The sequence below is a fragment of the Euprymna scolopes genome, chromosome 44 (assembly GCF_053919585.1).
Source record: "Euprymna scolopes isolate OS-2025 chromosome 44, ASM5391958v1, whole genome shotgun sequence".
Taxonomy (NCBI): domain Eukaryota; kingdom Metazoa; phylum Mollusca; class Cephalopoda; order Sepiida; family Sepiolidae; genus Euprymna; species Euprymna scolopes.
Genome location: NC_136525.1, coordinates 54,637,445 through 54,649,571, shown reverse-complemented (window position 1 = coordinate 54,649,571; position 12,127 = coordinate 54,637,445). Strand labels below are relative to the sequence as shown.

Here is a 12,127-nt window from a genome sequence, read left to right as displayed (position 1 = left end):
TTAGGTTTTGGTTCAATATCTTTAGGTTTTGATTCAATGTCTTTAGGTTTTGATTCAATGTCTTTAGGTTTTGATTCAATATCTTTAGGTTTTGATTCAATATCTTTAGGTTTTGATTCAATATCTTTAGGTTTTGATTCAATATCTTTAGGTTTTGATTCAATATCTTTAGGTTTAGATTCAATGTCTTTAGGTTTTGGTTCAATATCTTTAGGTTTTGTTTCAATATCTTTAGGTTTTGATTCAATATCTTTAGGTTTTGGTTCAATGTCTTTAGGTTTTGATTCAATATCTTTAGGTTTTGTTTCAATATCTTTAGGTTTTGGTTCAATGTCTTTAGGTTTTGGTTCAATATCTTTAGGTTTTGGTTCAATATGTTTTGGTTTTGATTCAATGTCTTTAGGTTTTGATTCAATGTCTTTAGGTTTTGATTCAATATCTTTAGGTTTTGATTCAATATCTTTAGGTTTTGATTCAATATCTTTAGGTTTTGGTTCAATGTCTTTAGGTTTTGGTTCAATGTCTTTAGGTTTTGATTCAATATCTTTAGGTTTTGGTTCAATATCTTTAGGTTTTTGTTCAATATCTTTAGGTTTTGGTTCAATATCTTTAGGTTTTGGTTCAATGTCTTTAGGTTTTGGTTCAATATCTTTAGGTTTTGGTTCAATATCTTTAGGTTTTGGTTCAATATCTTTAGGTTTTTGTTCAATATCTTTAGGTTTTGGTTCAATATCTTTAGGTTTTGATTCAATGTCTTTAGGTTTTGATTCAATATCTTTAGGTTTTGTTTCAATATCTTTAGGTTTTGATTCAATATCTTTAGGTTTTGGTCCAATGTCTTTAGGTTTTGATTCAATATCTTTAGGTTTTGTTTCAATATCTTTAGGTTTTGGTTCAATGTCTTTAGGTTTTGTTCAATATCTTTAGGTTTTGGTTCAATGTCTTTAGGTTTTGGTTCAATGTCTTTAGGTTTTGATTCAATGTCTTTAGGTTTTGGTTCAATGTCTTTAGGTTTTGATTCAATATCTTTAGGTTTTGATTCAATGTCTTTAGGTTTTGATTCAATATCTTTAGGTTTTGATTCAATATCTTTAGGTTTTGGTTCAATATCTTTAGGTTTTGATTCAATATCTTTAGGTTTTGATTCAATATCTTTAGGTTTTGATTCAATATCTTTAGGTTTTGGTTCAATATCTTCAGGTTTTGGTTCAATATCTTTAGGTTTTGGTTCAATATCTTTAGGTTTTGGTTCAATATCTTTAGGTTTTGATTCAATATCTTTAGGTTTTTATTCAATATCTTTAGGTTTTGATTCAATATCTTTAGGTTTTGGTTCAATATCTTTAGGTTTTGATTACATAACTTTAGGTTTTGATTACATAACTTTAGGTTTTGATTCAATATCTTTAGGTTTTGATTCAATATCTTTAGGTTTTGGTTCAATATCTTTAGGTTTTGGTTCAATATCTTTAGGTTTTGATTCAATATCTTTAGGTTTTGATTCAATATCTTTAGGTTTTGATTCAATATCTTTAGGTTTGTGTTCAATATCTTTAGGTTTTGGTTCAATATCTTTAGGTTTTGATTCAATATCTTTAGGTTTTGATTCAATATCTAGGTTTTGATTCAATATCTTTAGGTTTTGGTTCAATATCTTTAGGTTTTGATTCAATATCTTTAGGTTTTGGTTCAATATCTTAAGGTTTTGATTACATAACTTTAGGTTTTGATTACATAACTTTAGGTTTTGATTGAATATCTTTAGGTTTTGATTCAATATCTTTAGATTTGGGTTCAATATCTTTAGGTTTTGGTTCAATATCTTTAGGTTTTGATTCAATATCTTTAGGTTTTGATTCAATATCTTTAGGTTATGATTCAATATCTTTAGATTTTGATTCAATATCTTTAGGTTTTGATTCAATATCTTTAGGTTTTGATTCAATATCTTTAGGTTTTGATTCAATGTCTTTAGGTTTTGGTTTAATGTCTTTAGGTTTTGGTTCAATATCTTTAGGTTTTGATTCAATATCTTTAGGTTTTGATTACATAACTTTAGGTTTTGGTTCAATATCTTTAGGTTTTGATTCAATATCTTTAGGTTTTGATTCAATATCTTTAGGTTATGATTCAATATCTTTAGGTTTTGATTCAATATCTTTAGGTTTTTATTCAATATCTTTAGGTTTTGATTCAATATCTTTAGGTTTTGATTCAATATCTTTAGGTTTTGATTCAATATCTTTAGATTTTTATTCAATATCTTTAGGTTTTGATTCAATATCTTTAGATTTTGATTCAATATCTTTAGGTTTTGGTTCAATATCTTTAGGTTTTGATTCAATATCTTTAGATTTTGATTCAATATCTTTAGGTTATGATTCAATATCTTTAGATTTTGATTCAATATCTTTAGGTTTTGATTCAATATCTTTAGGTTTTGATTCAGTATCTTTAGGTTTTGATTCAATGTCTTTAGGTTTTGGTTTAATGTCTTTAGGTTTTGATTCAATATCTTTAGGTTTTGATTCAATGTCTTTAGGTTTTGATTCAATATCTTTAGGTTTTGGTTCAATATCTTTAGGTTTTGATTCAATATCTTTAGATTTTGATTCAATATCTTTAGGTTTTATTCAATATCTTTAGATTTGGGTTCAATATCTTTAGGTTTTGGTTCAATATCTTTAGGTTTTGATTCAATATCTTTAGGTTTTGATTCAATATCTTTAGGTTTTGATTCAATGTCTTTAGGTTTTGATTCAATATCTTTAGGTTTTGATTCAATATCTTTAGGTTTTTATTCAATGTCTTTAGGTTTTGGTTTAATGTCTTTAGGTTTTGGTTCAATATCTTTAGGTTTTGATTCAATATCTTTAGATTTGGGTTCAATATCTTTAGGTTTTGATTCAATATCTTTAGGTTTTGATTCAATATCTTTAGGTTTTGATTCAATATCTTTAGGTTTTGATTCAATGTCTTTAGGTTTTGATTCAATGTCTTTAGGTTTTGGTTCAATATCTTTAGGTTTTGATTCAATATCTTTAGGTTTTGATTCAATATCTTTAGGTTTTGATTCAATGTCTTTAGGTTTTGGTTTAATGTCTTTAGGTTTTGATTACATAACTTTAGGTTTTGATTCAATATCTTTAGGTTTTATTCAATATCTTTAGATTTGGGTTCAATATCTTTAGGTTTTGGTTCAATATCTTTAGGTTTTGATTCAATATCTTTAGATTTTGATTCAATATCTTTAGGTTTTGATTCAATGTCTTTAGGTTTTGGTTTAATGTCTTTAGGTTTTGGATCAATATCTTTAGGTTTTGGTTCAATATCTTTAGATTTTTATTCAATGTCTTTAGGTTTTGATTCAATATCTTTAGGTTTTGATTCAATATCTTTAGGTTTTGATTCAATGTCTTTAGGTTTTGGTTTAATGTCTTTAGGTTTTGGTTCAATATCTTTAGGTTTTGATTCAATATCTTTAGATTTGGGTTCAATATCTTTAGGTTTTGGTTCAATATCTTTAGGTTTTGAATCAATATCTTTAGGTTTTGATTCAATATCTTTAGGTTTTGGTTAAATGTCTTTAGGTTTTGATTCAATGTCTTTAGGTTTTGGTTCAATATCTTTAGGTTTTGATTCAATATCTTTAGGTTTTGATTCAATATCTTTAGGTTTTGATTCAATATCTTTAGGTTTTGATTCAATGTCTTTAGGTTTTGGTTTAATGTCTTTAGGTTTTGATTACATAACTTTAGGTTTTGATTCAATATCTTTAGGTTTTATTCAATATCTTTAGATTTGGGTTCAATATCTTTAGGTTTTGGTTAAATATCTTTAGGTTTTGATTCAATATCTTTAGATTTTGATTCAATATCTTTAGGTTTTGATTCAATATCTTTAGGTTTTGATTCAATATCTTTAGGTTTTGATTCAATGTCTTTAGGTTTTGATTCAATATCTTTAGGTTTTGATTCAATATCTTTAGGTTTTGATTCAATGTCTTTAGGTTTTGGTTTAATGTCTTTAGGTTTTGGTTCAATATCTTTAGGTTTTGGTTCAATATCTTTAGGTTTTGGTTTAATGTCTTTAGGTTTTATTCAATATCTTTAGATTTGGGTTCAATATCTTTAGGTTTTGGTTCAATATCTTTAGGTTTTGATTCAATATCTTTAGGTTTTGATTCAATATCTTTAGGTTTTGATTCAATGTCTTTAGGTTTTGGTTTAATGTCTTTAGGTTTTGATTCAATATCTTTAGGTTTTGATTCAATATCTTTAGGTTTTGGTTCAATGTCTTTAGGTTTTGATTACATAACTTTAGGTTTTGATTCAATGTCTTTAGGTTTTGATTCAATATCTTTAGGTTTTGATTCAATATCTTTAGGTTTTGATTCAATATCTTTAGGTTTTGATTCAATGTCTTTAGGTTTTGGTTTAATGTCTTTAGGTTTTGATTACATAACTTTAGGTTTTGATTCAATATCTTTAGGTTTTATTCAATATCTTTAGATTTGGGTTCAATATCTTTAGGTTTTGGTTCAATATCTTTAGGTTTTATTCAATATCTTTAGGTTTTATTCAATATCTTTAGGTTTTGATTCAATATCTTTAGGTTTTGATTCAATGTCTTTAGGTTTTGATTCAATATCTTTAGGTTTTGATTCAATATCTTTAGGTTTTGATTCAATATCTTTAGGTTTTATTCAATATCTTTAGATTTGGGTTCAATATCTTTAGGTTTTGATTCAATATCTTTAGGTTTTATTCAATATCTTTAGGTTTTGGTTCAATATCTTTAGGTTTTGATTCAATATATTTAGGTTTTGATTCAATATCTTTAGGTTTTTGTTCAATGTCTTTAGGTTTTGATTCAATGTCTTTAGGTTTTGGTTCAATATCTTTAGGTTTTGATTCAATATCTTTAGGTTTTGATTCAATATCTTTATGTTTTGATTCAATGTCTTTAGGTTTTGGTTTAATGTCTTTAGGTTTTGATTACATAACTTTAGGTTTTGATTCAATATCTTTAGGTTTTATTCAATATCTTTAGATTTGGGTTCAATATCTTTAGGTTTTGGTTCAATATCTTTAGGTTTTGATTCAATATCTTTAGATTTTGATTCAATATCTTTAGGTTTTGATTCAATGTCTTTAGGTTTTGGTTTAATGTCTTTAGGTTTTGGTTTAATGTCTTTAGGTTTTGGTTCAATATCTTTAGGTTTTGATTCAATATCTTTAGATTTGGGTTCAATATCTTTAGGTTTTGGTTCAATATCTTTAGGTTTTGATTCAATATCTTTAGGTTTTGATTCAATATCTTTAGGTTTTGGTTCAATGTCTTTAGGTTTTTATTCAATGTCTTTAGGTTTTGGTTCAATATCTTTAGGTTTTGATTCAATATCTTTAGGTTTTGATTCAATATCTTTAGGTTTTGATTCAATATCTTTAGGTTTTGATTCAATGTCTTTAGGTTTTGGTTTAATGTCTTTAGGTTTTGATTACATAACTTTAGGTTTTGATTCAATATCTTTAGGTTTTATTCAATATCTTTAGATTTGGGTTCAATATCTTTAGGTTTTGGTTCAATATCTTTAGGTTTTGATTCAATATCTTTAGATTTTGATTCAATATCTTTAGGTTTTGATTCAATATCTTTAGGTTTTGATTCAATATCTTTAGGTTTTGATTCAATGTCTTTAGGTTTTGATTCAATATCTTTAGGTTTTGATTCAATATCTTTAGGTTTTGATTCAATGTCTTTAGGTTTTGGTTTAATGTCTTTAGGTTTTGGTTCAATATCTTTAGGTTTTGGTTCAATATCTTTAGGTTTTGGTTTAATGTCTTTAGGTTTTATTCAATATCTTTAGATTTGGGTTCAATATCTTTAGGTTTTGGTTCAATATCTTTAGGTTTTGATTCAATATCTTTAGGTTTTGATTCAATATCTTTAGGTTTTGATTCAATGTCTTTAGGTTTTGGTTTAATGTCTTTAGGTTTTGATTCAATATCTTTAGGTTTTGATTCAATATCTTTAGGTTTTGGTTCAATGTCTTTAGGTTTTGATTACATAACTTTAGGTTTTGATTCAATGTCTTTAGGTTTTGATTCAATATCTTTAGGTTTTGATTCAATATCTTTAGGTTTTGATTCAATATCTTTAGGTTTTGATTCAATATCTTTAGGTTTTATTCAATATCTTTAGGTTTTGATTCAATATCTTTAGGTTTTGATTCAATATCTTTAGGTTTTGATTCAATATCTTTAGGTTTTGATTCAATATCTTTAGGTTTTGATTCAATATCTTTAGGTTTTGATTCAATGTCTTTAGGTTTTGGTTTAATGTCTTTAGGTTTTGACTCAATATCTTTAGGTTTTGATTCAATATCTTTAGGTTTTGATTCAATATCTTTAGGTTTTGATTCAATATCTTTAGGTTTTGGTTCCAATCCCAGCTGAAGTAGTTTTTTTTTAATTACAAGAAGTGAACTGTTTCGAAAACATGCATGCTCCTGTTAAATCACCGAAGTTAAGCGACGTTGAGTAAAACAATACATTTGGAAATACCAAGTGCTGTATGTGCTCAGACCCTGGAGAAGCATGGGTGCCACCAGGCTATTCTTGCCGAAGACATGCTACATGAAATAATGCACCGCCTTCACGACCCCGGAGAGTTAAGGGATACGTCTTTCAATAGTAAGTTTTCTGACGAAGTTAAATCACTAGTACCTTGTTGATGACAAACCTGACAAGCATCAAAATCCCATCCCACCCATGATTCTGGATATGACCTTAAACTATATCCAGTTGTGAGGCCCCAGTTTGCGGGCTTTGGGGAGTGTGGAGCCACCCTTTAATTGCCATTGCTCCCAGTTCCACTCTAACCCGGAGTGGCAGTACCTGTTAGGGTCCCAACTATGGGTTAAATAGAAACCGACTTGAAAACAACAAATATATTCTATTAAAAAATTTTTTCTTTAAAATCTCTGGATTCGGCATTAAATAACCTGAAAAGGGTTGATATGCCGTAAAACAAAAACAACCAAACCAAACTCATCTCACACTGTAGAGATCCGTAAATGCTGTAAAGGCTTCGACTTGAATAGCTTTTTTTCTTTATACTGCTGCACTTTGAAACTCCCTCCCAGACCCCTGTTTCACTGACTGTACCGACATGCAGAAATTCAAGTGTAATCTGAACAGACATCTCGCTGCCCAACTTCCTAAATATTTGGTCTCAAAGAGTAGTCCCTCACGACTTCCCTTATTTTGGCCTTTTTGGCTTTATGGACAAATTTATCTTTAGTTGACCTTTGACAACTAAATATTTTTGTTTACTAGCCAAATAGGAAAGTTACTAGCCAAACCCATGTGATTTTTGGAATATGACATCTTTGTTCAATGACAAGTACATACATCATAAAGATTTTTCTGTCTTTTTTTTTTTTAATTAGTGTGATTCTAAATATGCACCTAATTTTATGTTGAGATTTGAAGATATGAATATTCGAAGTTTTCTCAAGTGTTTTAAAAAAAAAAAAAAAGTATATTATCCTATTAATCCAATTAAATAATTTGGATTTGTTCGTTTTATTAAAAAAAAAAGTATATTATCCTATTAATCCAATTAAATAATTTGAATTTGTTCGTTTTATTAAAAAAAAAAAGTATATTATCCTATTAATCCAATTAAATGATTTAATTTGTTCGTTTTATTAAAAAAAAAAAGTATATTATCCTATTAATCCAATTAAATAATTTGAATTTGTTCGTTTTATTAAAAAAAAAAAGTATATTATCCTATTAATCCAATTAAATAATTTGAATTTGTTCGTTTTATTAAAAAAAAAAATTATATTATCCTATTAATCCAATTAAATAATTTGAATTTGTTCGTTTTATTAAAAAAAAAATTATATTATCCTATTAATCCAATTAAATAATTTAATTTGTTCGTTTTATTAAAAAAAAAAAAAAAAGATCAAAAATGCGACTTTTTCACTGAGCCCTACCTTTAGTCCTTACATTTCATGAGTGATGTTTCTGACAAAGAGGGACGAATTGCTGTTTGATGGGTCAAAATCAATTCCATTTAACACTTATTGTTGGCAAGTTTTTGACATTGAAGTAGTATTTTTTTTTTTAGCTCCTTACATCAAGTGCCTTCATGTCTTGTCTGGAGCAATTTCTATGAGAAAAAAAAAAAAAACTTACCTGAGTGAATTTTCAGGGTCATATCATGTTCCATACTGAAAATATTCAAGAAAATCATTAAAATGTCGCCCAGGTGATGTCCCATACAAACACGGAAAATGTTCTTAATTGTAAACTGCTTGAAGTTAATTTTTGTTGGATTTCTTAATTTTTACAATGTCCATCTGCAGTACAAGTTACTGAAAATCAGCTCTCTTGGTAACATAGCGTGTATGGGTGCATGTGAGAAAATTTAGGAATTTGTTCACTAACGCACACAAAGGGGAGCTGATGTAGGGGTCATGGTGTGGCAGTGATTGGGACAAAGAAGGTCAATATATTTTAGAATTAGTTTTGTGAGTGTTGGTGGATTTTATGATGGTTGAATTTTGCAGAGTCTAATGTTTGTGATGTTTTTAGAGTTGGTTTTGAGTGTTGGTGAGTTTTACAATGGTTGGGGACTATTTACAGAGTCTAGTGTTTGCGATGTTTTTAGAGTTGGTTTTGAGAGTGTTAGTGGGTTTTACAATGGTTGGGAGCCGTTCGAGAAGTTTAGTATTAAGTTTTATGGCAGTAAATGTAGATGTGGACCTTAGCGTTCAAAAGGTTGATGGTGTCACCCCCCCATCCCTTACCCCCAGAGTGCAACTAATATTTACAGAAAGTCAGAATGTGCTTCTTTTTGTTGCTCTTGTTTTATTTATTAATTCTTTTATACTTTCAGGGTGAAAATGACGAAACCAGGAAGACAATACCATCATTCAACAGGTAATGTTATGATAATATATGAGAAGAATGATTTTGCACCACTTTTATGCCCTCTTATCAACATAAAGATATGAAGGATGTTCAATAAGTTATGCCCCTGATTACTTTTCATAGCAGTAGTCTTTTCTATATACAAACCACAGTTACGCATTTCTTCCATCGTTTAATGCAGCTGTAGGTGTTGTGTGCCACTGACGCGGTGCTAGCTTGAACCAACTTGCTTGTGTTCAAGTTAAGTTCAGAGAGGTCGAAAGGTTAAGACTGACATGCTTCAAATTGTTAACTTTGATTGACGGTCGTGTTGCACCTGCATGCTAGCAGGGGTCATGAGGCAGATCAATGCATTTTGAGTGCAAGTTGTATTGACAGGATTTGTCACCCCACATCAAACCTCAATTTATAAGGAAGAGATAAAGATCACGGTGTAGAATCTGTTCACCTTTTCTGTCTTTGGAAAGTGGAGGAGAAATTCTTTATGACTGAGACAATCTTGCCCTCTTTTTTTTTACATGGTAGTCACCACTTATCAAGGCCCGGAAGCCACTCGGAGATAAGGGTTATTGCGTGTACAGTAATCAATGGGATAATATCGTAGTAATTGTTAGTAATGGATATTTGATAAAGTGTCTCTTTTTTCCGTTTTCTTATCGCACCAACGCAAGCATACTTCCTAATTTGCATATGTACTTTTTTTCGGCTACTGCTGCTAATATACTCGCAAGCCAGCTATCTTACAGCTCCTGCTAATATTTTCTCATTCACTCTATTACACATATAGCAACCTTCTGTCTAATAAGACAATGACATTCTGCATCTAGTCTGGTGCACCGCAACATCTGCTGTGGTTGTACAATTCGAAGCTGGAATTGGCTTTCCGGATGCAGGTAATAAGGAGACCTAGGTTTGCAAAGTTACAAGGGTCTCTCTATCGGCATTGCAGACAAAGTCCGACGGAAAGGCGAGCAAATACGATCAGAACCATAATAACTGCAGGAGTTATCGGAAATGTATTGTAGTGCTTCACTATCTCCTCGCTAGTTCTTTCTAAAAAAGAGTCTGGCGAAAGAAATGCGAATTTCTTAACGATGAATATTTAAAAAATATTTTCAATTTTTAAGGAAATAACGAGGATTATCATTGTAGCTATAATGGTCCCCTTCTCGACATTGCAGACAAATTTCAATAGAAAGGCATGCCAATATGGTCAGAGCCAGCGCAGTTGTAGAAGTTGCTGGAAAGATGTTGCAGTGCATCATCATCTGCCTAGCGGATATTTTTGTCGGGGTTAACTCCCTTTGCCTTTCCCAAGGCATCCACAAGGCAATGGAGTTATTTGCCGATAGCTGGTGAAGATTTGAAAATATTTCCAATTTTGACAAAAATAATGGAGATCCTCATCGTAGTTATGGTTGCATGAAAATGAAAGCGAAATCCTTAAATGAGTCTTAAAAATAGTCTGGTGAAAGAAACGCAAATTCCATAACGGTGAATATTTGAAAATATTTCCAACTTTGATGAAAATAACGGAGATCCTCATTGTACCCACCATTTTCTTTGTTGTTTTGTGATCACTGATATTATTTTTATTATTTTTTTTTTTTCAGAGGTTTAAATGTGTTGTCGAGCAACCCTGACCCCGACAGAAATGTTGATTACAAAAATGACGAAAACTCAACCCAGAACAACAACACATCCCAAGCCGCAACTCCCCGAACGTTCGCTTTCACGAAAAGTAGTCCCTCCATCACAACTACGTCGTCTGGTAGCAAACCACATGCAACCTCATATCAGTCGCCGCTGGGAGTATCTTCGGAAAACAAGCAAGGTTATCATCTTTTTCTTTTATTGGTACTTCTCCACAATTTCCCCATCTATCAAAAAACAAAAGAAAAGAAAAATCCATATGATAGTACATACCCATGACTAAAGAAAATATCATACTCCAAAAATCATGTAGATGAAATGCAGTTTGGTTTTATACCTGGGTGAAGTACCACTGGTGCTATATTTATCTATAGACAATTTCAGATTTATTAATTCTTTATTGATTATTATATTGTACCCAATATGTATATAATAATGATTTCAAAAGTTAAAATAAATAAAAAATGACTTTGTCGTTATTTAGCGCTTCAGCTTTTGTTGTTACCATCTTAGCTATTGCCAGATGGATAAAAAACGCTGGGAGTATCTTCGGAAAACAAGCAAGGTTATCATCTTTTTCTTTTATCGGTACTTCTCCACAATTCCCCCGTATATCAAAGAACAATAGAAAAGATAAATCCATATGATAGTACATACCCATGACTAAAGAAAATATCATACTCCAAAAATCATGTAGATGACTGAGTGCATTCTTCATACACTTAGGATGATTCGATTGATAATCAATCTAGAATAGTTTTTGGTTAGGTTTGGTCATCTTAAGTCTATGAAGAATGCTTCAAAACGATACTGATCTTGTAAAAATTTATCACCTCTGTCGAAAGTTTTAGGCAGACATGCAAACATACATACATACATATATTTATATATTGGTAGCTCAAATTTTTTACCCAAACCAATTAAAAAGCTTGCCCTATCTCTGAATACCTTTTATGTAAAATTTCAAATGTTTAGACCAAAAATTGTCTGAGTAATTTGGTAGAGACTGCAGAGATCAAACTTTTTTTAACTTTCATCCCTATTATGACGCCTTAACATTTATTGTTTTGGGCTCAAATCAAGTTATTAAGTTAGATCCATGTCCAAGGAACCTATATCTAAATTTTCAATTGTTTAGACCCAAAATTGGCGGAGGAGTTTGGTAGAGTTCTCAAAGATCAAATCGTTGAACTTTGACCCCTTAACACCCAAATCTTTGGCCAAAAACCAATCACAAAGATTTTCCCAAATCTCAGTACCCTGTATATCAAATTTTGAGTCTGTAGACTGAAAATTGAGAGTTATTGCGTAGGGAAATGTACACAGACACACACACACACACACACACACACACACACACACACACACACATGTTCACTTTTATAGATATAATAGAGTAAACAAAATTATATACGTATACATAAATATATATGGAAACAATTTTGTGTTTACTATAAACTTTTTTGCAAATATTATGCAAGTATAAATCATGTAGAATATCTGCATGAATATAATTACACGTA

At 29.9% G+C, this 12,127-nt stretch overlaps 1 protein-coding gene across 2 annotated transcripts in view; it reads left to right on the top strand.

Moving 5' to 3' along the window:
* LOC145268846 (DNA repair and recombination protein RAD54B-like) overlaps positions 1-12,127 on the top strand; it is a 169,501-nt gene that overhangs the window by 88,324 nt on the left and 69,050 nt on the right. For both annotated transcript variants that reach the window (XM_080124518.1, XM_080124520.1), the window contains exons 3-4: positions 8,917-8,960; positions 10,565-10,785. In XM_080124518.1, coding sequence (XP_079980644.1) covers positions 8,917-8,960; positions 10,565-10,785 — 265 coding nt within the window. The remainder of the gene's footprint in view (positions 1-8,916; positions 8,961-10,564; positions 10,786-12,127) is intronic.